Source organism: Carassius auratus, chromosome 29 (genome assembly GCF_003368295.1).
Source record: "Carassius auratus strain Wakin chromosome 29, ASM336829v1, whole genome shotgun sequence".
Taxonomy (NCBI): Eukaryota; Metazoa; Chordata; class Actinopteri; order Cypriniformes; family Cyprinidae; genus Carassius; species Carassius auratus.
Genome location: NC_039271.1, coordinates 10622797 through 10650214, shown reverse-complemented (window position 1 = coordinate 10650214; position 27418 = coordinate 10622797). Strand labels below are relative to the sequence as shown.

The following is a 27418-nucleotide window of genomic DNA, read 5'->3' as shown; positions in this document are numbered from 1 at the left end:
TAGAGCAACATTCTTAAAACAAGAAAAAGATGATTTTAAAAACAAACCATTAAAGATAAACTTAAATATTACTTGTGCTAAAAAAAAAAAAGTTTTATTTATTTTACAGTGCTATTGGGTCTCAACACAACACCAAGCATAATTATTTTCTCTATTTAATGGGTTTCTCTGGTATGTTTATGAAAAAGTGATAACTGCATATGTAATTTGAAAGGGATTCATGCATTTTCCTGAAATTTTAGGGGAAGGTGTCAACCTCTGACTCTCATGATGTTGCGGTACAGGAAGAAGAGAGGGAGGAACTGTTGAAAAGCCAGAAGGCAAACCTGTGTGGCCACAGTCTGGTGAAGGACCTCAGAGAGCCAGAAAGAGTGCGAGAGAGAAACTGAAAGTAGAATTACCATGAAGCTCATCTTAAACTCAATCTGTGGAGGTCTGATCCTACTGCTTGGGACTGAGATACTCTGTACAGCTGGTGCACCATCACAGGTGAGACTCACAGAAACACTCAGGCAACATGACAAGTAATGTGGGTGTTTATAAGTGACATTATATTGATTTTAACAGTTATACTGCAAGATAAAACATGATTTAACATGTTAGTAGAGTAGAATTAATAGAGAAAGCAGTTTGATTTAGTTTTCTTGCACTGACACATAAGCTTTCCAAGTGTAATCAGTTGAACTCAGTCTCAAATCAAAAAATTGCTCTACTTTTGTTTCCTCTTTACATACTTTGTCAGCCTAAAACAAAAACATGCAGTTCTCTTTGATATTAATGTCCATATCCATTCCCAGGGATACTTTCTCTGTATTTTGCTCGAGAATGTTTACATTTCTGCGGTTGCAGTTGAAAAATGTGGAAAATGTAGCACTTTAAGAGACATTATGCACACAATTCTTTAGTATCGTCTGACATGCACAGTGGAATGCCGCATAAAATAATCCTGAGAGTATTATTGTTCAGCTATGAAGGTCATGAACGAATCAGGTAAATCTCCTTGGAAAATCAGTCACAGCTGTTGAGGTCCCGCATGCTTTATTGGTTTTACGAAGGGGAACATTGCATTGCATTATCTTTTGTTTGCTTTTTGTTGTGAGAACTACTATGTAATGTGTGTTTCTATTTGGCCAGAACCGATGTGATCAGAACATCCAGGTGGTGACTAAATCAAGGTGTCATTCCTGCTCTTTGACACCTTTAGTAAAATGTCCCGATGGCTACATCAAGAGGCAGCCTGAGAAAAGTGCAAAGGACTGCAGGTAAATGTGTGTTTGTAAGGTTTTGCTATTATAGGGACCACATGGACAATAACAATTTGTTTTAAAAGCTTTTTGAATTATTCAGAATGAAATACCATACTATTATATCTTACAAAACAGGTTAACAGGTCATTAACAACTTTTGTGACAAGATGAGGAACTTTCTTTGTGCATAAGCAAAATACAGAGACAATCGGTATACAATAATCTCTTAATGTGTGTTTAGGTATCACATCACATTAGCTTTGTCTGTCTCGGGCTGTTCCTTCGAGTGTTTCAAAGACATGGTGGAGCCCAAGTGCTGTCCAGGTTACTGGGGCAATGACTGCATTGGTGAGTTTTCTGGTCATTGAAGAAGAATTCTGTGGTTGTTTGTGTATAATTCTGTTTAAATCCTGTTCCACAGAAGACCTATGCCATCAGTGATCTCTTAAACCAGATGCAAGTGGCCTAACAGCGATTGTTGTGTTCTTATCAGATTTGTTCACATTCTAAATGGAATTTGGTATTTCCGCCATTCTGTGAGGGAAGATGCACTGAGGGAATATTTTGAACGGAAGAGTCGGACAGGAACTATCCTGATGCGACCACTAACAAGACTGAAACACAAACAAGGGGAAGCATGGTTCCTCCTGGGAAAAGAAGTTTAAAAACACAGCTATTACTATCATCCTAAAAGATCCTAAAGGAATGGACATAGAATTTCTGTCATAATTCATTTCAGTTTTTATGACGATTATTCATAATTTTTCAAAATATAACCACCAACAAAAGTATATATCCTCTAAAAATACAAATTTGATCTGGATAAGCTGAACTTCCAGAAGAAATAAACTAGGATGTAGGAATTCTAGTTTATCCAGCAGGATCTTATGTGATTCTTATTGGAATTCTAATTTGATTCCGATAAGCTTTCAAATCATGATAGTAATTCCATTCACATTCTTTTTTTGACTACGGATGTAAATCCTGCATGCATGATAGTGACCTTCCACAGCTGTCAATATTTGGGAGGCACACATTATCCTTTCTGTTTCCATTTTTACGATTTTATGTGATTATGAGACCACGAATGTGTTGTTTTTCACAGTTGTTTTTCCTGTGGGAGCTGTATGTCCAATATAGAGCTGACATATTATTGTATGTCTTGTCACACACTATGAGAGGAAGTTTTAAACTGCTGTGGAACAAGGGATTTGTGTACTTCCTTCCCTCTGAGAGGGATATGGCAGGTCTCTGCCTCTGTGCCACTGGAATTTGCTGACCAACACGCTGTGGAGGTCTCATTTCCAGTATTTCCTCCGTTTGTCAGCACTCAAACAGATCCCACTATGAGTTTGCTGAGTCAAGCACTTTATACGTTGCCGTGTATTGTATTGGTTTCTTTGGTCTCTTATCAGCAGAACTTCCTGCATTGTTCCTCAAGAGTTAAATGATTTGAACTTTGTGTCTGAGACGTGTCAGCATTATGGAAGCTTAGTGAAGCATTATGGGAGGAAATTCAGAACTAGATTGTCCAAAATTGTGATTTGTATAGAGCAACATGTAGCATTTTTATTTATTTTTTTGGATTTAAAGACACCGTTTTAAACTTTAAAAGATTAGTATTCTACCCATTTGCACAAAAATTTCCTTCTTAGTAAGTGCAGAAAATGTGAAGAAAGTGCCGAAAGTGAGCCTGCACCTGACTAATGGTCTGCATATTCTGCAAGTGTAGTTTTTATTTGTCGTCACACGTCTGTGGCTGATGTGTGTGTATTTCTGAGTTGCCGGGAAGGATCTGATCTCGATGAAGGGATTTTGTCAGGACTAAATGTCCAGGGCAACAATGGTGGGAAGGAAAGGATGAGTGCGGGTCAGTGCAACAGACGAGAGGCTGTTTGAAGAACAGAGAAACTCTGCTAACTCATATCCTCTGTTGGAGAGACCATACATCCCCAAACCCACTGACCAAAGATCAGTCCTAGAAAACCGTGACCTCAGATCCGTCTTACTCAAACTAAACAGAAAAGTATCTGCCCTCACGTCTCTCTCACCCAATCTTACTGACCTTGCCTTAGCTAAATGTAAAACAAAGTACATTTTGTACGTTGCACATTTACATCAATTAAATCTCATGTTATTTTGAAGGTGCTAGTATATGCTGTATAGGCTTGGTATGTAGTTGCTTTTAAATCTTTCAATATGCAATACTTAGGGATTTAAAAGCAATTTTTTTGTAAGCTGGCCATTTTTGACTTTTTTGGAAGAGTGGTGAGCAAAGTCTATAAGTTTAAGTGTGGAAGAAGAAAACCCTCTCCAAAATGAGGGTTAAATTCATGCATTACCTGGGATTCAAACCTATGACCTTGTGTTGCTAGAACCATTCCCTAGTCAAATGTGTGACTGATGTCTCCAAATCTGATTGAAACAAACTATTTGACAAGGTTTATTCCTTTAATTTTGTCAATAGAATGTCCAGGATCAGCAGCGAAGCCCTGTGGCAATAATGGAGTCTGCTCGGATGGTATAACAGGCAATGGGACTTGCTCATGTGCAGTAAGTTTCCTTTACTTCTCTTCTTCTGTCTGAATCAAACATACCATTACTGAGCATACAATGAGACTTTTTGGACTTTTTTTGCAGCCAGGTTTTAAGGGAACAGCTTGTGAGGATTGTAAAGCAAACTTATATGGACCCACGTGCAGTAACGGTTAGAGTGACTTTTTGTTTTCTGCACAGCTTTATTGATTGATTTGTGTTTTGTTGGTGTCGGTACTGTGCTCTAACTGCTGCATGTGCTCTTCAGTGTGTAGTTGCAAGAACGGCATATGTGACAGCGGTGTGAAGGGCACGGGACAGTGCACATGTCTGTCTGGGTATACTGGCATAGACTGCGATCGAGGTAAGACCCTGGAGTGTTTCTGTGTGTGTGATACATGTGACATTGAAGCAGCATGAGAGTGAGTGTGTTTTTTTTCTCTTCAGAGCTCCCAGCATGTGCTGCTTTGCGGTGTGGGCCGAATTCTCGTTGTTTTGAGGACATGTCTACGGGGCAGCTTCTGTGCATGTGCAAACCTGGTTATCAAGGTGATGGAACCCAGTGTACATGTGAGTACTGCACTTACACTGCTAATGGTAGGAAGGTTTGTTAAATCTTTAATAAGTTTGGGTAACATTAGCATGGTTATTCTGATGCACCAGTTAGACTACCACCATACCGGCAATTAACACTTTGACCCATCTCAGACCAGCATAGGAATGTATACTGTACTAGTCAAATCTGGACATTTCTGGAGGCTCTTGATCTGTTTACACTGTTTATGCAGCAATTAACCCCTGCCTGAGAGGCGTGTGCCACGCAAACGCAGTGTGTGCACATACAGGACCGAACCAGCATGTCTGCACATGTACAGAAGGCTACAGTGGAGATGGCCGTGTCTGCATGCCCATCGACCCTTGCCAGACCAACCTGGGCAACTGCAATTCTGGCTCTACACGCTGTGTGTATGATGGTCCTGGAAAGGTGTGTTTGTAAACACTTTAAAACACTTTGCACCTTTCTGAGCAGCATGAATGCACCGATTGCTTTGATCACGGTTTGACATCTTCTCAATTTTACACAGTCTCACTGTGAGTGTTTGGAGGGATTTGAGAAGCTTGTTGAAGGAAAGTGCAGTGTAAAAGATGTGTGCAAACCAGACTCCTGCCATAAATATGCCACCTGTGCCACAGTGGAACCAGGAACAGCCGAGTAAGTGGCAAATTCTCAATTGTTTTGTTGTTTTTTTTTCCCCCACATATTCAAAAGATACTTTCAATTTCAAACATTTCAGCTGTAAGTGCCGTGAAGGTTACATTGGAAATGGAAAAATATGCTTTGGGAACATAATTCAGCAGCTGCAGGACTTAAATTCAAAGCCAGGAGGAGAGTGGACGGGTCAGCTCTCCAGTGCCATTACACTGTTCAGTGAGTGACTTTTTTGGCAAACCAATCCCAGTCATTTTTAATCATTATTATTATTATTGGATTTTCATCATTTTCTAAGGTAGATGATTTTTAAAAAGTCTTAAAATTTTTTTATTAAGTTGTTGACTTTAACATGTCAGAGTTCCTAATAATACATAAAATAGAGACAGTAGTCACATACAGTGTTGTGCTAATTTTATTTCTGCTGTTTCAGATCATCTCATGTCATGGCCTTTGACCTCCCTTGGACCGTTTACAGTGTTTGTACCAGTGAACAAGGCTTTTAAGGGCACATCTGTGAGTTAGAAAACACAGACACACCAACATACAGTATGATACATAGATCATATCCACCTTTTTTAATGTAGGAACGGATGCAGCCATTTCTAACTTGAATGTGTGAGGCGTCCAGTTATTTATAGCTACAACTTCTGCTTGATATTGCAAACTGGTATTTCTTATCATTTTATTATATTGTTGTAATTATAATTATTGTGAAATACAGTGTATTGAGAAACTGTTTTCTATTTAAATATATTAAGTGCTATTCCTATAATGCAAAGCTGAATTTTCAGCATCATTACTTTAGCCTTCAGTGTCACATGATCCTTCAGAATACATTGTTGGTTCTGTTTTAAAACAGTTGAGATGTTTAATATTTTTGTGCAAACTGCAATATATTTTTAAGGATTCTTTGATAAATATAAAGATCAAAATATATGCATTTAATTAAAACAAATGTATACATATTTTTAGCATTGTACATTTTTTATTTATTTATTTATTTATTTATTTTATGGATGCAGCAGCTACAGTAGACCAGCAATAAACCATTCCAAATCAGCATAGAAATGTTTAATGTAGTGGTCTAATCTATAATTTTTGTTATTATTATACGCTAACAAACTGAAGTCTCGCACAGTCACAGAAAACAGCTTAGTTGCATGTTGCAAAATCAGGTGAACACATTCAAACAAAAACTAAAGCATGCTTTTGCTCCAGGTGAAAACCCTGCTGGCTAACGAGATGAGAGCTCGCTATCTTGCTAAGCTGCACATGCTTGCAGGAGAGGTGAACTCTGACTCGCTGAAGAAGGGAATCCTCTACTACACTCTGACCGGCCTGGCTGCCGAATCAATGATTGATGTAGGTGATTGAAAGCAGGCTGTGTGTGTATGCCCAGATTGTTTTCAGGGATGTGCAAATGCAGGATACAAGAGAGGAATCATCACATCCTGTCTCTTTCCCGCTCAGATCTATTTATTTTTCACTGTATGTCTGTGTCTGCGTGTGAAGATAAAAGAGTATACATTAGATTGTTTCTGTAATTGGTAAACTTCTATTTTCAAGGCAGAGCAGCTAAAAATCCGTCTCCATGGCAGTCGTAAGAAAGTAACGCTTGTGGAGACCGATATCTTTGCCTCAAATGGAATCATCCATCTGGTTGACAAGCTGATGGAGGTAGTTCCTTCCACTGTAATAAGCAAGAAAGAGGTTTGTGAATATAAAGAATTTCTGTAACCTAAACATCATACACTTACATTTACTTAATGTTTTTTTTTATCATTATTATTATTTTTATGGTTAAGAAGGCCAACAATGTCTATCTGTCTTTTAACAGGACAACCTGTTGCAGATTCTCTCAGGAAATGGAAAATTCTCTCAGTTTAAGTCTCTACTTGAGGTAACAGTTTTAAACTCCATTTAACCCCAAATGAATATACTATAAGACATTTATCTTGTGTTAAAAATCACACTTTTATTATAGGACAAATATGTTCTATACTGTATAAAAAAACTTAAATAAAATAAATCTAATCCTGTAATGTAATGTAGTAATATGAAGGAATGAGAAATTTACCTTTATTTTGAATTTTGCACTTTATTGCAGTTGTTTTAGGGTTAACAGAAATGTCTGTAAAATTAATTGGATGATGTCCTGGAAGAAATTCACCAGCACATTTTCTTTTTTAAATAAATGTAGTTTTTATTATTTATTAATATCTATTATTATTTAATAGGTCATTTTTATCTGACCATATAAAACATATCCTAGTTCATCCTCCTCGACACCCCCCCCCCATAAATTACTTTAATCAGTCCATTCAAATCAATTATAAATGTGAGTTATTAGATGTTACTTATGAAATAAAATGACCTTTTGAGGAAATATTCAACATTTCGAAGTTTGGAGTTTGTAAGATATTTATTTTTTCATGTTTAAAATGAAAGTAGCATCTTATGCTCACCAAGACTGCAGGATTCTTTGATGTATATATTCTGGAACACTTTTATATTTCTTTTTTCCCAGAAAAGCAACTTGGCAACTGTTTTAGAAGAAGATGGACCTTACACACTCTTTGCTCCAACAGATATAGCCTTTACCTTCATGAAGCCTGGCTATTTAGACTTCCTTACCTCAGAGGAGGTACAGTGCAGTTATACCAACAGCTTAATTATATATATATATATATATATATATATATATATATATATATATATATATATATATATATATATATATATATATATATATATATAATATTAATGTAACATTCTCTGTATATGTTCCATCCAGTCACATAAGCATCACTTGACATTATCTTTTCATGTCTCCCAATTTAGGGTAAGCCAAAACTGCTTGAACTGATGCGTAATCACATAGTGTCCACTTCCCAGGTTTGTATGTGGATGTGTGTGAATGCATGTATTCAAATCCATTTCTAGATGATTAATTAAACACTCTCTGTCATATCTCTGAACAGCTGAGTGCAAGCTTCATTGTGTCGAATCCTCGTGCTGTCACCATGGCCAGCCAGGTCCTGACATTTAATGTAACGAGTGCTGTGAGTAATAATATTTTGTTATATTTAACTGAAATAGATACTATTTCAGGATTTTTAATTCCGATAACAAAAAAAAAATGTTTAGGAAAAATAATTTTTTTAGATTAAAATTTTTATTGTACTGTTAAAAAGTAACACTAAATGTATACATATTTATACACATTATAACGGTCCAATATTAGTGGTTAACAGTTAGTGTGCTGATTCTGTTACATATAGGGGCAGATCCTGGTCAATGGGGAGTCAGTTCTGGAACTGGACGTTGAAGCGAAGAACGGCCGTCTTCATTCTCTGGAGGGGATTCTAATCCCTCCATCTATAGAACCCATCATACCTCACAGGTGTGACATCAAAGAAACCAATATTTATAAGGTAAGCCGTTTCTGTGGTGACCTGTCATAGCGATTCAGCAGTAGATATAGACACATCTTTCTGTCTTGAAGGTATTTCTATTTAAAAAAAATCCAGTTCAGTGTTTAAAGACACCTACAAATAAGCAATTCACAGGTTGCCTTTCTGGAAAGAACATAAACACTGTGGGTCTACCAAAACTGTCTTTTTGTCTTTTTGTTGCAGGGTTCATGTGTTAGCTGTACACTTGTCTCCAAATCTACCTGTCCCACTGGTGTATCACTGGTAACTTGTTCAGAAATAACCATTAGTGCATGCTATAATCTAAAACATCAAAACTTAAGTAATAATAATAATAAAGAAAAACCTTTGTTTTAAATGTGACCTTTTAGTTTCAACTGAGGTTTGCATCAGGTTGGCATTAATGAAATATTAATAATGTACTCACCCTCAAGTCATACAAGATGTAGATCAGATTTGTAGAAATGTTCTTGATTAATGACTTGTAAATCGCCAATGGGTCCTCTGCAATGGGTGCCGTAAAAATTAAAGTCCAAACAGCTGATGAATACATCACAATAATCTGTAATATGACTCCAGTCCATCAGTAAATGTCTTCTGAAGCAAAAAGCTGCATGCTTGTAAGAAACAAATTCGGCATTAAAATGTTTTTAAATGAAGACCATCTATCCGTAATATTGCTTTCCAAGTAAGGTTTACAAGCGAAAACAGTCCAAAACGGTTATCCTTTGGTGAAAAACCTTAAAGGATTTGTTTCTTACAAAACATGCAGATGTTAAATGATGGACTGGAGTCGTCTGGATTACTTGTGGATTAATGTGATTTTTATCAGCTTTTTGGACTCTAATTCTGATGGCACCCATTCACTGCAGAAAATCCAGCAGTGAGCAAGTGATTAAATGTTAAATTTCACCACATCTGTTCAGATGAAGAAAAAACCTCATGTACATCTTGGATGTCCGGAGGTTGAGCACATTTTAGCAAATTTTCACTTTTAGGTGAACTTTTTTTTATTTTTTTTACATGTTTGTGGTCTCCTCAGGATACATTCACCCGAGGCTGTGTATTCAAAAAGGAGGCTTTTGGCTTAATCATACCCACCCTTGGCTGTTCCATCTCCTGCAATGAAACAAGGACTGTGAGTATTTGATTCACTAGTATTTTTATAAGGAATAATTGACGACGGGTCGTTGAATTATTATATTAAAATAATGCACACCCGAGGTGGTGATTCTGCCAAGACACAAAGCAGAGGGAGAGAGACAGAGACACAAAGAGAGAGAGAGAGCTTGTGTGAATTAGGCTACCCCTTTGCTTCTCTAAACAGCGCTGTCTCCTCGCTAGTGAGAAATGTCATGTGTGGCCTTTAAGTTGCTGCACTATATAGGCTAACTGATAAAATCGCCAGGGCAGCGCTGACAACACCTTTTTGTGCACACTGCTTGACCGTTATTAAGAGTTTATTAAGTATTCTAAGTGATATGGAAATGTAGTGCAGTCAGGAGAGCTGCTTGGAACCACGTTCGTCGTGTGTTTCCCAGATAATAATTGCACACCTCAGAACGTTCATCAGCCAATCAGATTCAAGCATTCAACGGCCCGGTAGTATAACTGCATTTGATACCAGAGAATATGAAATAACTTGCAACTGCATCTAGCTTTGCTGGTCAATCTGATCTGGTCAAATAAGCCATTATTTGTCTTGACCAGACCCCTCGTTGCTGTAAAGGCTTTTTTGGACCAGACTGTTCCCCGTGCCCGGGTGGTTTCACCACCCCCTGTTCCTCTCATGGGACGGTAAACTCCATGCGCATTCACATGCATGAATACTGTACAATTCAGCATTTTTTTCATATGTCATGAGGTCTAGACTTACATTTTCTTTTGTTGTAGTGCTCAGAGGGCATCGATGGAAACGGCACGTGCCAGTGTCAGCCCAATTTCAAAGGATCACGGTGCCAGTACTGTGCGGACTCCAACAAATACGGCCTGTTCTGTGACAAAAGTATGAATTTATTTCTTCACCAACTCATAGAATGCGGTTTGGGAATATTCCAGATGTTTAGTAACAATTTTTCTTTGCATCCCTCTTAACACCAGCTTGTGGATGCATACACGGCGTGTGCGATAACCGTCCAGAGGCTAGCGGTAAATGCAAGCAGGGCTCCTGTAAAGAAGGTTATACCGGAGAGTTCTGCGAGCAGCAGACCCAGCAGTGTGGGCCAAACCAGCCCTGCCATGCTCATGCTAACTGTGTGTCCAATAAGGGAGCATTCACGTGAGTGTCTAACACAGACAGAAGAAATTTTTTCTTTTATTTATTTTGTATTTTTTTGCAAATTTTATGTGCTACTTTTATTTATTCAGCACTATACTGGAACTGTAGACCTTTGGTTTCATATCACACATAATATACATATATATATATAAGAAGGAAAATATCAGTGATGCATTGTGTGATTTTAGGTGCGTGTGTAAGCCTGGTTTCCAAGGGGATGGATACATGTGTGTGGAAAGCGATCCTTGTGCTTTGCCACAACGTGGAGGTTGCAGCATCAATGTAAGTCTTATGCATCTGTGTGCTTGTGTTTAATGCTACCATGTTATCATAGCATGTTTATTCTCTTTTGTTCTCAGGCCAAATGCATAAGAACTGGTCCAGGCACACACACGTGCCAGTGCCTGAGCGGATGGAGAGAGGATGGAGATGAGTGCCAGGCCATTAATAACTGTCTGGATCCATCCAGAGGAGGGTGTCACCCTAATGCCTCCTGCATCTATGTAGGCCCAGGACAGGTGAGGGGGGCATTGTGATTTCAAAACCCCATCTATTTGGATTTACAGAATTTTTTTATGATTGATAATCTACCCTAGAGTGACTGTGCTTGCAAAAATGGTTACCATGGCAATGGGAGGGATTGTGAGCCTGTCAATCAGTGTGTGGAGCAGAAGGGTGGATGTCATTTCCTGGTGAGGGCTCAAACAAATCATCATAGAACTGCACACATTTTTTTCACACAATGCATATATGTTGAATTCTTAAATTTTCCTGTTCTCTCATAGGCCACCTGCCAGTTCTTGAACCCTGGTGGATGGCAGTGTGTGTGTGAGGACGGTTATGCCGGTGATGGAAAAGTCTGTTATGGAACCATAGCACAGGTACTGTATATGATTTTGTGTTATGTTTCTATTATTTTTTGTTTAGTTATACAGAGGTCAGGTTAATACTATCTTATACAGTATAATTCAACTATTGTTATTACTTAATTATGATATTTGTCTAACATTATTCATTAGTTGTTTCATTTTGTTTTTGCAGGAGGTGGCAACAAACCCCAATCTTCTAGAATTCAACCTCTGGATCTTGGTAATTTGTGTTTTTAGAGTCAGAATGTTCTTTAAGAGAGAGTGTGAATTCAAACTGGACTTTCTGGCATTGAGATAACTGTGGAAAAATTTTTTCCAGTTACCATAATTTACCCTATTTATAAAACAGTTCTGGTCCTTGAATATGATTGGACGAGCAGTATTTTAAGAGACTGCTAATATATAGTTCACAACATTATTTAAGCTTTTCACTGTTTGTATCACTTGTCTGTGTTTGCACATTCCTGACAGACTCCATGCTTTTAGTGGTAGGGAGGTTTTATTGACTCTTTCTGCAGATTACAATATTGCACTGATAGATGCTGTCGAGTAATTGTTTATATGCAAGTGAAGGAATAATTTAAGCAATTCACTCAGAAACACTGATTCATTTGGGAACTAAACGAGTGAGTAAAGTAATCATTCACTCTTTCAGTTTGTTCAAAAACTCTGATTCATTTCTTTACGTTATGTCACTCTGAGACATCCAACAGTTTCGCTGTGGATTTGTTTTGGAACGAATATAAACAAAGTTAACTGGTAATATTGTGTTAAAATGTAAGTAATTGAGTTTGATTATTATTATCAATGTTATGTCTAGATTTTCAAGGCTGATTGTGTATAAATGATGTTTGAGTTCCTAATAAGTTCTGGAACATTCCAGCAAGCGGATCTTTCTAAACTGATGTCAGAGACGGAAAATTACACGCTCTTCGTCCCATCGGCTCAGGCCAGAGAGAAATTGAGTCAAGAAGACAAAGACTTCTGGATGACCCTCAGTAACCTTCCAAGTCTCCTCAAGTAATGGCACACAATTTTCACGCAACCACATCAGCTAATTTTGATAATAATTCATCCTTTTTTTTTTTTTTACATTGTTTTAATAGTGTTGCTTTTTTCTCACAGAAATCACATTGTTTATGGGTTATATGCTCTCAGCGATCTCCATGCATCCCCTTCCCCACAACTGCTTTCCCTTTTAAAAAGGACTCTTCCTATTTACTCAGACAATGATGTAAGAGGGAAATATCTTTTCTGTTCAATGAATGTCTGTCATTCAACTCCGTCAAGATATTTTCTTTATCATGTCTTCTGTTTGTCTTTTTATTCAGACCACTATTGTCGCAGGAGGAAAAATAACTTCTGGAGATATGGCAGCAAAGAATGGAGTTATCCATTTTATTGACAAAGTACGACCCTAGAGTATTTTCTTTTAATAAAATCTAGTACAACATTGGGTCTCATTTACTAACACTTGCGTAATTGTGTACACAGTAAAGGTTACGCAAAATTCTGTTTCTTAAATTTCAAATAAAGTGCACACTTACTGATAAAGTGATGACATACACACAGATTGAAGAAATATGCCACTGTTGTTGACTCTAGGTGTTGATGCCTGAGCGAAAGATGAGTGAAGGTTTACTGGAAGTGTTGAGTCAGAGGGCTGATCTCTCTCTCTTCCGCAGCTCTCTCTTGGTGAGTCGGATAATTTGTCTAAGTCTTGTAGGCCTGCCACACCACGAATGAAAATAATCATCCTTTACATATGGCTTGGAATTTTTTTTTTTTTTTTTTTTTTTGCATTTATCTAGAAACACAACTTGACTAAAGAAATGGAGGAGTCCTCGGGCTTTACCGTGTTTGCTCCAACAGACATTGTGATCAAAGAATACCTCAGTAGAACGGGCAAGGAGTCAATGGTATTATACGAACACACTAAAATACACAGCCTAAATGATATTGATTATTTAGTGTCTCATTTTTGCATTATGAATTTTGTGTATTTGTTTCTAGGATTTGAATGTGACCCAGTATCACATTATAATAAATGAGACTCTAAAAGATGGAGATTTGGTGGATGGACTCTATAAAGATACCATGCTTGGCTTTTCCTACCAACTGGGAATTTTCCGGCAAGATAAGAAAGTAAGTCAGTGTTGAATTATTTCAAGTCAGCTTAATCAATCAAATGCTAATTCTTCTATAAATATGAGATTTTTCTGTCATAGTTGCTTGTAAATGAGGCTGAAGTGAACGTGACCGACATAGAGACCAGTAAAGGTGTGATCCACACCGTGTCTGCAGTCCTGAGCATTCCCAGCAATCGCTGTGACAGAGCTAAAACCAAAATTGTCATGGTGCAGTACATCTATTTAACTATTTTATGATTACGTCATTCTTACTTGTATCCTGTAAATATCCAATCTAAATATGGACATTGTATCTGTAGGGACGCTGCATGGACTGTTTCCACCCAACTGAGAACCCTTGCCCTTCAGGAAATAAAAGACTGGTGTGGTCCAAAAACAACAACCTAAAAAAAGTGTTTGGATGCCAATATGTCATATGATAAAGATGGTCATGTTACGATTTACTTGAAAAATGTTATATTAGTTTGATTACAAATGGACAATTTGGATATCTTTAGTACGGGAATAAATTTAGTTTATTTTTGCTTGAAAAATTGTAATTAATTGAAATCGCAAAGGGATTGAAAGGAGTAGAAATCTTTCCACATTCCCTATGGGAAGAAAAAAACTAACTATTTTCCTATTCATTGTTTGTTCTCAGATGAGCCGAAAGAGAAGATGCATGTTTACTCGAGTATACAACGGAGAGACAATGCTGATCATCGGATGCAAAGTTTCTTGTGAGAAAGTCAACATTGTAAGTACAAGATGCATTCATTCACTTTTCACAATCACAAGCAGCCAGAGCTTCGGTTAAAAAAGTTCAGTTAAAAATAAAAAAATAACTAGTAAGCTGTTTTTGGGGAATGTACTAGTGATTCATTAGCCGCTATGGGTAAATCAGTAAAAACAACGAAGTGCTGAAAAACTTTGCACTGAAAATCAGTGTGTTTATAATATAATGGTACATTGAAATGATATAAGTACTAGTTTTGCAATATAAAGCAGCATAACAAGCTGTTTTGTTCAGCAAAAAATAACTAGAAGCAGATGACACCGTTATCCTTGCATATTCCAGTGTCAAATGACCAAATGTCCTCTTATATGTTAAAATAAGGCGGATATCAGAAACCGTTTCTCTATCTTTGCAGGAAAGAAAGTGTTGTGCAGGTTATTATGGTATTAACTGCGAGAAGTGTCCAGGGCCAGAAGGTCAGTCCTGTTTTGGCAACGGTGTGTGTGTGGATGGGATCAATGGCACAGGCATCTGTCAGTGTAACCAGGGCTTTAACGGCACCGCGTGTGAGACTTGCGAGAATGGAAAATATGGAATTCACTGTGATCAAGGTACTAAACATTTAAAAGCTCATACTTTCATATACAACATACTCTGTAAACAATTAGCTCATACTAATTTTGCATATGCATCTTTCTTTTTAGAGTGTAAGTGTGTCAACGGACGCTGCAAAGAAGGTGTGGATGGAGATGGCAGCTGTACATGTAATCTGGGCTGGAGAGGAGTAAACTGCAACGTTGGTATGATGCTCACCTGTCACATGAATGTTGATGCATACATTTATATGCCTTGCACCATCTGAGTATATATTAAATGTAATCTGTAAATAAAAATGAAGATCATTTATGTTGACTATTTTCAGCTATTGCATCAGATATGTGCGGAGGAAAATGCCACAGTAGTGCAAAGTAAGTTTACAGTACTACCATCTGTATCAAGTAAACATTCTTGGGTATATCACACAAAACCTGTAGAGATCAAGTCATATTACATATCAGAATCAAAACAAAAGTATTGTTCAATTGAAAATTTGCATGTCGTTTTTTACACATAATTGAACCATTTCCATTCTAAAAGAATAATAAAATAGGCATTATCTTTTGTTTTATTTAAGTCTCATATTCTCACCAAAGCTGCATTTATTTGATAAAAAAACAGTACAAATAATATTATGAAATATTACAGTATTGAAAGAAGTGTCCTATCTGGATTCATTTTAAAATGTAATGTTTAACTGTGATGGCAAAGCTGAATTTTCAGCAGTCAGTCTTTTTCGTTACATGATCCTTCAAAAATCATTGCATATTATTAAAATGGATTGAAATTGAGCTATTTTGAAACAATGCAGGTCTTTTTTTTTTTTTTTTTTGGTCATTGCTGACTAAAAGTTTTTTAAATGGTAATGTGAATTTGGGTGAAATGTTACCATACTTGTCTAAATACTTGCTGATATAAACTTAAAAATAATAATTTCAGCAAGCTAAAATCCTCAGAAATCAAGAGCTTGTCAGGGAAATAGCGTCCTAGGAATAGGAATCTTTGCAATTACGCTATACTCCTCTAATTGAGTGAGTGGTTTGAAATTTATGAAAAGTTTTTAGTTGAGTCGTCTTGAGAACCATGCATCTAGAAAACAAAATTTGTATTAGTCCTGTATTTTAAAAGATGTGTACACCTATGGCAAATTGCAAATACCTTATCAACATTTGATTAAGCACTTTTTAGCTTTTTGTAAAATGTGACCTGGATTTGCTTTTGTGACATTCATACTTTCTATACTCTTTAAATATTGCATTTATGACTTGTGTTTGATGTTTGTTGTAGCTGCTTGCTGAACGTGATGGAAAATACATATTACTGTAGTTGTGCTGCAGGATTTCAGGGTAACGGCACATATTGCACAGGTAAGCATCTCAAGAAACATTCGAATACACACTGCTGTCAAATAACATTTGTAGCCAATGAGTCTAAATGGTGGTTTTATGTACTATACGGTGTTATTTCCAATCCAAGCGGTGGACGCATGTGCAGAGAATAACGGCGGCTGCTCTGTCCATGCCGTGTGCAAGAGAACTCTCCCAGGACGGAGAATATGCGTGTGTCACCCGGGTTATGCAGGCGATGGAAAAGTATGCATCTGTAAGTATGTTAGTTTAATATCCAGTTTGAAGGGTAGTGTACACAACTGGTAGTACATGACACTTACAGTGCCAATATCCTGGGTTTGAGGTCCAGGAGAAACACAATATATTTACAGTGAATGCAGTGCTGTGTGTTCCAAATGAAACAAACTTATTGCATTTTATGTGTGTTAATGAGTGTGTGTGTCTTTGAAGCTATCAATCCATGCCTGGATGGTAATAATGGGGGATGCCACGCAGATGGTGTCTGCATTCATACAGGCCCTAATAAGGTAGGACACAAATTTAAACAGACCATTCATACATCCAGCAAACTAATCAGATACAATCTTGTAAAGTGAATCCAGGGTTCCTGTAGGTTTTATGAAGGTAAATTTAATAAAGTAAAGAAAACTGAAAGAAATGAAAAGGGAGCACAATAAATCATGTTCAAAACTGGTGGCCCATTTCACCATTTGACCTGCACTTTAGTTGGCTGAGGAGACGAAGGATTAGATATCAAATTAATCACCATATCTACAGTATGGGCTTCTTTAAGTTACTTCCAAGAAGGCACTGTCACACAATGTCATAAAATCATTCACCACTAAAAAAAAAAATCTAATAACCACCGCACTGTCTTAAATTCTAATTTAAACTCTAAAAGTAATTACTTTCTTTACTAAAACGTAGGACTGAATAGTATTAATAGCCGACGAAAAATCTATAAAGACCAATATAACATGGGTTTTACAGTACTTTCCTCCAAATGTTGAAAAAACCTCCCAAATTTGTGCAATCAAACCATCCTTGCACTGCTAAAGATGAATCCACAGACCGTTTCTTAATCAATTTGGTTTCAGCCTTATACTTCTTTAAAACTGTTTTATACACAGGAATTTAAAAACAAAGTGTTATGGTCAGACAGTCCCAATGGTGGATTACTAATGGACTTATATGCACCTCTGACAGAACCATAACACAAGTCCAACGTTTTGGTAAATAGTGTTGCACAGGTGACATACTGTTGAAAATTGAGCAGAATGTGTTTTTAAAGAGAAACAGTATAAATGCCCTATGATTTAAAAAAAGTTTTTAGCTGTGTCTGAAATATTTTACATTTAATGTGCTTGTTTACTCACCCACTTATCCCTCTATAGCAGATAGCATTTGAGTGCACTATATCAGAAAGACTTGAATAAAATGAAGTGAGCGAATTTGTACTTTTAGATTTCATCTACCTTATTTTAGAAAGGTACACTCCCAATGACTTAACATTGTAATCAAATTATACATGCCTCTGAAAACCACTACATTTAATTTGAGTGAAAAAAAGACCCATGTATAATTGAGAAAGACTTGACTCACCCATAAAATAAATTTGAAGAAATGACATTTAATTTACTTGATGTGTTTTCAGACAGCATGTAATTGCAAAGAAGGCTTTTCTGGGAATGGAAAGCAATGTGAAGCCATCAATGTCTGTCTTGAGGTATGTGCTTTTTATAACTACATTAAAAAGGACTATTAGTGGTTCCCAACGTTTTGGGTCACAACTCAGATTCATTGGTTCTAAAGGTTTCAAATGTTTCATCAGATCAGACCCACTTGTTCATCCATTATGAATAACAGCCCACCATTTAAAAAACACTGTATAACAAATTACATTGTTGCACTCAGCTCAAAGATCAAAATGAATAGCATGGAATGTCTCTATAATTATTATTTATTTATTTTTTTTCCTGTCAGAAAAATGGAGGATGTCACAGGTATGCCCAGTGTACCATGACTGGACCCCTGGAGAAGAACTGCACTTGTAGGACTGGCTTTATTGGAGATGGAGAAACTTGCAAAGGCACCCTGCAAAGAGTGAGAAAAACAGCAAAATGTAAAACACAGGCACACAAATGAAGCAGTAACTTAAATGCAACTAATTTCTTTCATTTTAGGAGATTCGAAACCGAAATTTATTAGACTTTTACACTGGACTGACGGTACGCTTATTCTTAGTCAATTTTAACAATGATGTTTTTTATTTTTATTTATTTTTTTTATTTTTTGCCTAACTGACAATTATTTAACTGAATTTACAGAGAAATGATATTACTGAACTCGGAAATCGTGGCCCCTTCACAGTCTTTGCACCAAACGCAGATGCTTTCAACAAGCCTGAGGTAAGAATCAAATGTGGTCAATCGGAGCAAATATTGTGACTTAAAAATCACAACAGCAGTACTTTTCAACTGAATTGAAGACTTGCATTGCTACTCTAAAAACTGCATTCACAAAAAACAAACAAACAAAAAAAAATGTATCTTTGAGTTCTCAGTTTATTTTAGCTCAAAAAACAAAGAAAACCATGACACTTTAAAAGTTAGTTCCCACTAGATCAGGGCTGGGCAGCATTGGTCCTGAAGGGCCCATGTCCTGCAGAGTATAGCTCCAACCCTAATCAAACAAACCCTGCAGAACAGTGGCCCTCCAGGACGAAAGTAGCCTTGCACTATCAGTGGATATTTCTGCATTGGAGTGAATTCTATGAAACTCAACTGTTTAGTAATTGACAAATTTAGAAAAAGACATGTTGACATTAAATAAAATACATTATCTGACTATTTAAGCATCAAATATAACTACCAATGAAAAGTCAAGGCATGCACCAGTTTGTGCAGGTACATAGGCAGCAGTGTGATTGGATAAAATGCTGGGTGGAGAGTAACAGGTGTCTAATCATGCTGCTGGAGGGCCACAGTCCTGTAGAGTTTAGCTTCAAACCCAATTAAACACCTAAACCCGAAGGACACAAATTACATGCATATTAGCTTGTTAGCATAGTATGCAATATGATTGGTTGACAAATTACAAGTAGAGGACCTATCAGCTTGTGCCATGACTGGCTGGAGGATTATCCATCCAGTCTCTGTGCCATGTGACTGAACTTAAAGACATGAAATGAACACAAAAGTGATGAAATTATGATATTGTCACTGAGATAAACTCAAGAAGCTTTAGGATGCATTATGGTCATGAATATTTAGTAAGAAAATATGGTTCATCGTCATGAATTTGAATAATAATATAAGCTAAAATATGACTTGGACAAGTTTTCAACATGTTTGATTGTGATTCACCCAAATGGCCTTTGATCTACATGTCTACTGTACATCTATACTCTAAATCTACTTTGTCTCTTTATGAGTATAATGAATAGTATGAGGAAATTGTGATGTGATAGCAGGTTTGTCACTGCTTTTGTTTAGGTTAAGGACATTGTAAAGCGGACTCGTATGGAAATCAAAATCCTGAGGTACCACATTGTGGCTTGCCGTGCCCTCCTCCCAGAAGACCTCATGCAGCCTCGTAACCTGACCACTCTTACTGGTGACATCCTCACCATTACATACTCTGAGGTACAGTATGCTTGATGCAAAGACAGACAACATTATCATGACTCAGTATTATGAATGCATGAGATGCATATTATGGATATTACTGACACACTCATTATTTGTTTCTAGGACACTATATACATCAATAATAAAGCCAAAGTGCTGTTCAGTGATCTGGAAAGTAGCAATGGGATTTTCCATGAGATTGACACTGTTCTAGTGCCCCCAGGTCTTCAGATTCAGAAAGACAAAGAACAAGACAGCAAACCAGTATGTCCCCACAGGACTATTCTGACTATAATCTTTATTTTATAATGTCAAGCGAAATAATCAAGCACGAAACTATGAAATTACACTGATGTTTTTTTTGTTTTTTTTTCAATTGTCCTTTTTTTTTCTGAAAGCGTAACCTCTCAGATGTGGTCAGCTCCCATGGATTCAAGACATTCTACAAGCTTTTAGAGGTAAAATAAGCAAAAACTATGTTTATATATAAAATAAAAAGTGTTATATTTAGAGGAATTATTTTCTAATAAAATCCAAATCTTATATTACTTTGTTTGTTTAAAGGACACCGATACGTTGAAGTTGGTGATGGATCCAATTCATCAGCCTGTCACCCTGTTCCTGCCCACTGATGCTGCAATGGCCGCCCTGGCCCAAGAGCAAAAAGACTTCCTGTTTGCCATGCATAACCGTGATCAGCTAGCTGAGTATCTTAGATACCACATCATGCGTGACAGCAAGGTTGGTCTCTATCAAGTGTATAACATTTTGTGGAAAGGGCTTAGCTGTGTTCAACATCAAGACTAATATAGTATGACAGGAAATTCAGTGTTGACTCCCTAATGCATCATTTAAATGTATTGCAATTTATTGTGTCTCCTAGCTCTTGCCCTCAGAGCTTGTCCATGCCAGCTCTTTAAAGACTCAACAGGGCTCAGATCTGTCAGTGGCCTGCATGGGGGAAGAATATATAGTGAGTACTTTTGCAGGAAAAAAATAATACAAAATATTGCCTTGTGGATTAAAAAGGCTGTTTATTTAATAACTATGCATATCATGCATATTTATCTCTCAGGGGGAGCTTTATGTGAACCATAAAAGCTGTCGGATTGTAAAGAGAGACCTTGATTTCAATGGAGGATTGATTTATGGCATTGACTGTCTGCTTAATCCTCCAAGTGTCGGAGGGCGCTGTGACTATAAGCACACCATTGATTTCACTGTGAGTTCCAGCAAAGTATTTTCACTTATTACAAGAAATACTTGTAGTACTTTGTGCAATGTGTGTAGTATGTAGTGTGCAGTTTGCATCACTGTAATGTGATCAAATCAAATCAAATCAATGTACCTTTCTTACTTTTGGTATCTTACTTGAATATTATTATTATTATTATTATTATTATTATTATTTATTTATTTTTTGCAATAGTTGGCTTGCAGGTATTGTGGTCGTGCTATTTTGGATTGTCCGCTTGGAAGCAAGCCAAAGGTACGTTTTATTTTCATTTGAAGTCAAACCTTTATAGAGAGAGAAATATGAAAATGTCCCATCTATTTAGTCTGCTCTTATTAGATGTTGTGGGTTTATTGTAAAACACATACTAAATAGTGGTGCATTTTTTCCCTCTCCTTCACCAGTGTGTGTGTGTGTGTGTGTGTGTGTGTGTCAACTTGTAGGAGTAAATTGGCATAACAGCTATGTACTAAAAGCCCCATTTACATCTAGTTAAACGGATACTGTATTAAAGAAAAAAAAAAAACACTAATTTAACTGTGTTTTTTAAATCTAGTCAGAACAAAAGTGTGTCCGGTCGGATTCGCTGCTGTCTAGTCGTGAAGGATGTCAATCAATATGTACAGTGGTCATATGGAAGCCCAAGTGCTGTTCTGGGTACTACGGCAGGGACTGTCTTGGTAAGCAGTGTCTCACTGTACTATAGATGCAGTTCAAACTATCGAGCTATGCTGGATAAATATAATACAACGGCTACAACAAGGCTACACACCCCTTTTGATATGAAAAAAATAATAATTATTAGCCATTCATTTGTTTTATGGCCACTGTGTGTAGAAAACCAGTTATAAGTTAAGAACATTTTCTGTTCTCCAGCATGTCCTGGGGGTCCAGGATCCCCTTGCAGTGGCCATGGCAAGTGTGACGAGGATCATCTAGGCAATGGCACATGCACTTGTGATGCTGGATTCACAGGTGTAGCCTGTGAGCTGTGTGTGGATGGCCATTTCGGACCTGATTGCACAGGTGAGACTTTTCAAAATACATTTCAATTTATTAGATATAATAAATTTTACTTATGATTGTAAACTTGGTTTTCTGTCTTCTTCCTAAGTCTGCAACTGTACAGAACATGGGTTATGTGTTGAGGGTCCTAAAGGTATCGGTTCATGTTTTTGTGAAGAGGGCTGGACTGGTCTGAGATGTGAGAACAAACTAGGTACAGACCTTTTGGTTATTCTTTTGTTTTTGGGTTATATACCATACAAGAAAAAGACAAGCATTGCTTTATACCTGCAAGCCCATTTCACCCTGTGTTTCTGACGTTTCAGCTGATGGTCCCGTTTGCAATCCGGCATGCCATGAGAAGGGCGTCTGCATGGAGAATAACACCTGTGTCTGTAAACCCTTCTATGAAGGAGACGGGATCACCTGCACAGGTACACGCATGAAGATCTCAATAGCAAAGTGATGATAAAACAAAAGTAGAAACCGTCGACTCACTCTTACCTCTTATGTAGCGGCCGATATGTGCAAGTACTGGAACGGCGGCTGTTCTAAGGATGCTAAGTGCAGTCAGAAGGGGGAGAAGGTGAGCTGCACGTGTCTCAAAGGTTTCTCTGGCGATGGCTTTGAGTGCACACCTGTTGACCCCTGTGCTGACGGAGAAAACGGCGGGTGTCACGAACACGCTATCTGCACTATGACCGGAGCTGTAAGCAGAAATTTATCTTTCAAAATAGCTCTTTTAACAGAATGTGGTCTTTATACAGATACATTAATCTTAATACATCAATAAACCAATGTAATATGCATCTATCACTAGGGAAAGAGAAAGTGTGAGTGTAAAGACAACTATATTGGCGATGGGATTGATTGTGAAGCAAAGCAGCTGCCGGTCAATCGCTGTCTACAAGATAATGGACAGTGCCATTCAGATGCTCAGTGCACAGACTTACACTATGAGGGTATGAATTGTTTAGTGCATATAAATAGTGTTTGAAATGCTTATTGCATTGTTCCTTATACTTATTTTACTGGATGAAGTTTATTTCATGGCTTAAATAAATCACATGTTGCTCAAGACTGACATGTTTGGCTTGTGATTACAGTCAGCTTTTGCATATTTGTTGACTTTTGCAAATAAAAGAAAAAAGTGGTTTTGATGAACAAAGTTGTGTGTGTGTGTGTGTGTGTGTGCCTAGGAAGATAAAAAGGGGATTTTTATATGATAACAATCTTATAAAATAACATTTTATTTATTTAAGATTTATTAAAAAAAGTATTTACTAAAAAAAATTCTAAATTAATTTCAAATTTTACATTTAAAAATTAATTCAAATTAAAGTAGAATTGTTTTAAATTGAAAAAAATAATACCACTTTTAGTACTGCATAAAATATTTAAAAACAATATTTTAATATAAAAACAGTGTTGCTTTAGAAAATGTTGTCTAGGTAGGGAGTTAACTAAGCTAATAATTTTTTTGTCTTCTTTTAGATAAAACATTGGGTGTTTTCCATTATCGCTCACCAAAGGGACCATACAAACTCAACTATACAATGGCGCAGGAGGCCTGCAAAGAAACAGAAGGCACTATCACTACCTACACACAGCTGTCCTATGCCCAGCAGGTGGCGCTCTTACAGTTACACTAGCTGTCATACCATTAGCAATCATTGTCTGAATGTCATCGGGTGTCTTTTCTCCAACGTTTGTCCTGTAGGCTGGTTATAACTTGTGCGCAGCAGGCTGGCTTGACAGAGCGAGGGTAGCGTATCCCATGAGCTTCTCTAACCCTAAATGTGGCTTTGGACACGTGGGGATTGTGGACTATGGTGTCCGCAATAACTTGAGTGAGACGTGGGACACATTCTGTTATAGAGTGAAAGGTAAAAGTCATCATGGGATATCTGTGAAGCGGTGTGTATACAAGCAGGGGCAGTTCGGGTTTAGACGGTTTGTGTGTGTTTCAGATGTGAAGTGTGAGTGTAAAACTGGCTACATTGGTGATGGATACTCCTGTACAGGAAACTTGCTGCAGGTTCTCTCATCCAGACCAACCCTGTCTAACTTCCTGTCTGTGAGTAGAGCTTGTTTGATTGATTATTAGTTTTTTGTTAAAGCATCAAAATGATTTTATGGACATGGTGAACCATGGTGTCTTTTTCTTTTTTTTCTTTTTTTTTTTTTCTTTTTTTTTAGCAAATCCTGAATTACTCAACTTCAGCATCAGGAAAGAAGTTTGTGAATCGCCTAAGTAACATCACCATCCAGTCCACTCTGTTTGCACCTGATAATGATGGTCTCTTTAGCAATCAGGTGACACCCACATCCACATTTTATACTTTGAATTTAAAATAAATGGCAGCAAAATGTAAAAGTGTTTTTTCTTTTTATTTAATCTCACAGTAACCCCACTGATGCATGACTTGTACAACAGTGGAAATTATATTTTATAGAGAAAAATATTTGGTGTGATATTATAAAGACAACTTGTTATTGTTAAAATTAAATAATTGGCTTTTATACTGTCACTATGATAAAGCCAAACAAATTATTAAAGTATTATCTTTAATATTTTTACTTCGTATTAAACTGTCAACATTTTTTTTGATACACTAACATTCAAAAGTAAAAAAAAAAAAGTAAGTTGAAATTAATTAAAGAGTATAATATTTTTGTGAAAGCTGTTTTTTGTTAGGATATTTTGAGTAAAACGTAAAAACAAAAATTGCATTATTTAAAATATATATTTCGTCTTTACTGTCACCTTTCATCCATTTTATTTCTCTGTGCTAATTAAAAGTGTTAATTTCTTTCAAAAAAAGGAAATGATCACAAACTTGTGAACAGTAGTGTACATATAAAAAGAAATGTTTTAAAATTCAGATTTATTTGTAAAGCAATTTTCACAATAAATATGGAATCATTCCAAAGCAGCACATTAAAACAAAATTGTATGAAATACTTTATAAATACTGTAAGTAAACATTAACTTTAACCGTACAAAAAAATAATCCAGGACCTACCCCTGTATTGGCCCCCTTGGTTAATGACCCTTTTGTGTTCAACAGACTTTAAGTGGCAGAGATATAGAGCACCATCTACTGGATGGGAGGGCTTTAGTACTGCAGGCACTTATTAATATCTCTCATGTCCGAACACGACTCGGACACAGCCTGACCATCACAGGCGTGCCTGATCTCCAGAACCCTCAAACAATGGTGAGGATGCAAACTTTCTTCCATTTATATCAAATCATTTGAGTCACATGGATTAACGCGTTTAATCTGCTTGGCGTGACTCTCATCTTCATAGACTTCCTCGGGATACATCAACAACCGTTATGTCATGGACTCCGACATTTTGGCATCCAATGGGTTCATCCATGTTCTGCAGGGCCCATTGAAAGCACCTCCGCCTCCACCTCCGTCCATCCACCCGGCTCATAAGGCTGGGATGGGCATCGGCGTCCTGGGACTCATCATCCTCATCGTAGGAGCTGGATTTGTGGGATACAATTTCTACACACATAAAACAAAGCCATTCCAGTTCCATTATTTCAAGGTATCTTGTTTGTGTTCACGTTTCTGTATTAGGGCTGTCAAAGTTCACATTAGTGGATTGTTAATAATTTATATATATATAAAAAAATATATAATTAAAAATTAATGTAGATATCTATTCTACTGAATGTTGTGAACACAAATTGACAAAATGCAAAAATTACAGAAATTATTTTGTCTATAAGTTTTTTTTGTGATTCAATAATTGAATCTACTGACAGCAGTGTTATATACAGTACACTTTATTTTTTTCTATATGTGGTGTGTTTATACATAATTTATTATATTTTTAAGGATGATGAAGATTTGAACCCATCCGACTCCAGTCCAAACATCACTAATCCTGTATATGAAGCTTTCCCTGCCACGAAAGAACAAGCTCCAGCGGTCAGCGAGTCAAACGTAAGAGACAACTTTTTTATTGAAAATTTTTGGGGAACCAAAAATTGCTAACTTGGTATAAGCTTGTTATAGTTGCTTAAATGCTTAGAATTTTTATTGTCTTACAAGACTCATTTTACATTATACCAACCTTCCCTATAATATTTCAGTGTTCAAATTGAAATACATTAGAGTGGATCTGTCTTGTCTTTTGTAAAAGGAAGAAGACAAGCATCAAGTGATTTCCAGTGGATCCTATGACCTCCTCCAGGACAGCTGAAATCAGCACATCAAGCATAAACTACCGAATTATTTGAATCCTCTCTGTAGCAGAGCAGTGGGACTTTCTGTTGCAGTTCTCTTTGAGAACAGAAGAGGATGATGTGAACATGTCACAGTGATGGGACAGTGGAACACTAACGCTAGATTGAGAAATCAATCTGAATTCACTGAGATTGTGTATGCATTTTTTTTTTTTTTGGACAAGCGATTATTTGAATGTGTAAATGTTTTGAATTTGGTTACCAGCAGTTTCTAAATTCTGTTGTACTTGAGGCATTAATAAATGCCCAGCATACAATGTTTTCAATAACTGCCCTGCTCAAAGCACAAATTAACTGAAAAAGAGATACAAATTGTGATGGTTGTGAGGTCTACATGTCTATTTTTATGCATAAGTCTTCTGGAGGTGCAATCTTTGACACATGACATGCTTAATTATTCAAATCACCTTAAAGTACATGCACCTGAAAATCATTTTCTGTTTAAACAAACAAAAAAAATATTCACAGATGATAATAATCTTACATTTGAATAAACCTAAGACAAACTAATATGCATTGTCTAAAAACAGGATTTGAAAAAAAAAAATAATTTTAGTTTTAATTGAATTTCTTTGACTTACACATGCATAAAACAGTACATAGTACATTGTATTCACTGATATGGTTATAGCAACAATAACAATATCAAGACTTCACAGGAAAAAAAAAAATCCCTCCCAATAAAATTACATAAACACCCCACCATAAGAAAAAAAAAAAAGATAAACATGAAGCAAATGGTCATATAAGAATAGCCTGGGATATAAAAGAAAGACGAACTGCAATTTTGATTTGTCATCTTTGGTTTTAGCTTGGTGCAAACACTTATAAATACGGTTGTAGTTTTTTCATATACTGCAAATCCTAAATAAATAAATGACCTTTTCATTGAATTA

General features: G+C 36.7%; 1 protein-coding gene across 1 annotated transcript; it reads left to right on the top strand.

Moving 5' to 3' along the window:
* Window positions 1–329: 329 nt before the first annotated feature.
* On the top strand, window positions 330–27415 carry LOC113048044 (stabilin-2-like). The gene is made up of 68 exons (XM_026209545.1): window positions 330–489; window positions 1135–1262; window positions 1489–1595; window positions 3715–3800; window positions 3888–3954; window positions 4051–4146; window positions 4230–4352; window positions 4571–4767; window positions 4868–4995; window positions 5078–5211; window positions 5426–5508; window positions 6214–6357; window positions 6562–6705; window positions 6833–6895; window positions 7523–7639; window positions 7837–7890; window positions 7977–8057; window positions 8277–8429; window positions 8634–8693; window positions 9472–9567; window positions 10140–10226; window positions 10323–10434; window positions 10530–10707; window positions 10896–10989; window positions 11067–11225; window positions 11304–11399; window positions 11493–11588; window positions 11749–11796; window positions 12460–12596; window positions 12702–12810; window positions 12908–12985; window positions 13182–13271; window positions 13388–13495; window positions 13590–13721; window positions 13805–13933; window positions 14026–14088; window positions 14367–14462; window positions 14857–15052; window positions 15146–15241; window positions 15364–15409; window positions 16326–16405; window positions 16515–16640; window positions 16838–16914; window positions 18042–18113; window positions 18371–18490; window positions 18571–18615; window positions 18715–18795; window positions 19882–20031; window positions 20140–20280; window positions 20415–20474; window positions 20581–20757; window positions 20900–20989; window positions 21092–21238; window positions 21446–21505; window positions 21807–21930; window positions 22127–22276; window positions 22365–22469; window positions 22582–22689; window positions 22771–22964; window positions 23076–23217; window positions 23750–23883; window positions 23976–24141; window positions 24226–24332; window positions 24455–24571; window positions 25327–25476; window positions 25571–25819; window positions 26113–26220; window positions 26420–27415. The coding sequence occupies exons 1-68, from the start codon at window positions 403–405 to the stop codon at window positions 26477–26479; spliced, it is 7638 nt and encodes a 2545-aa protein (XP_026065330.1). The 5' UTR covers window positions 330–402; the 3' UTR covers window positions 26480–27415.
* Window positions 27416–27418: the final 3 nt, after the last annotated feature.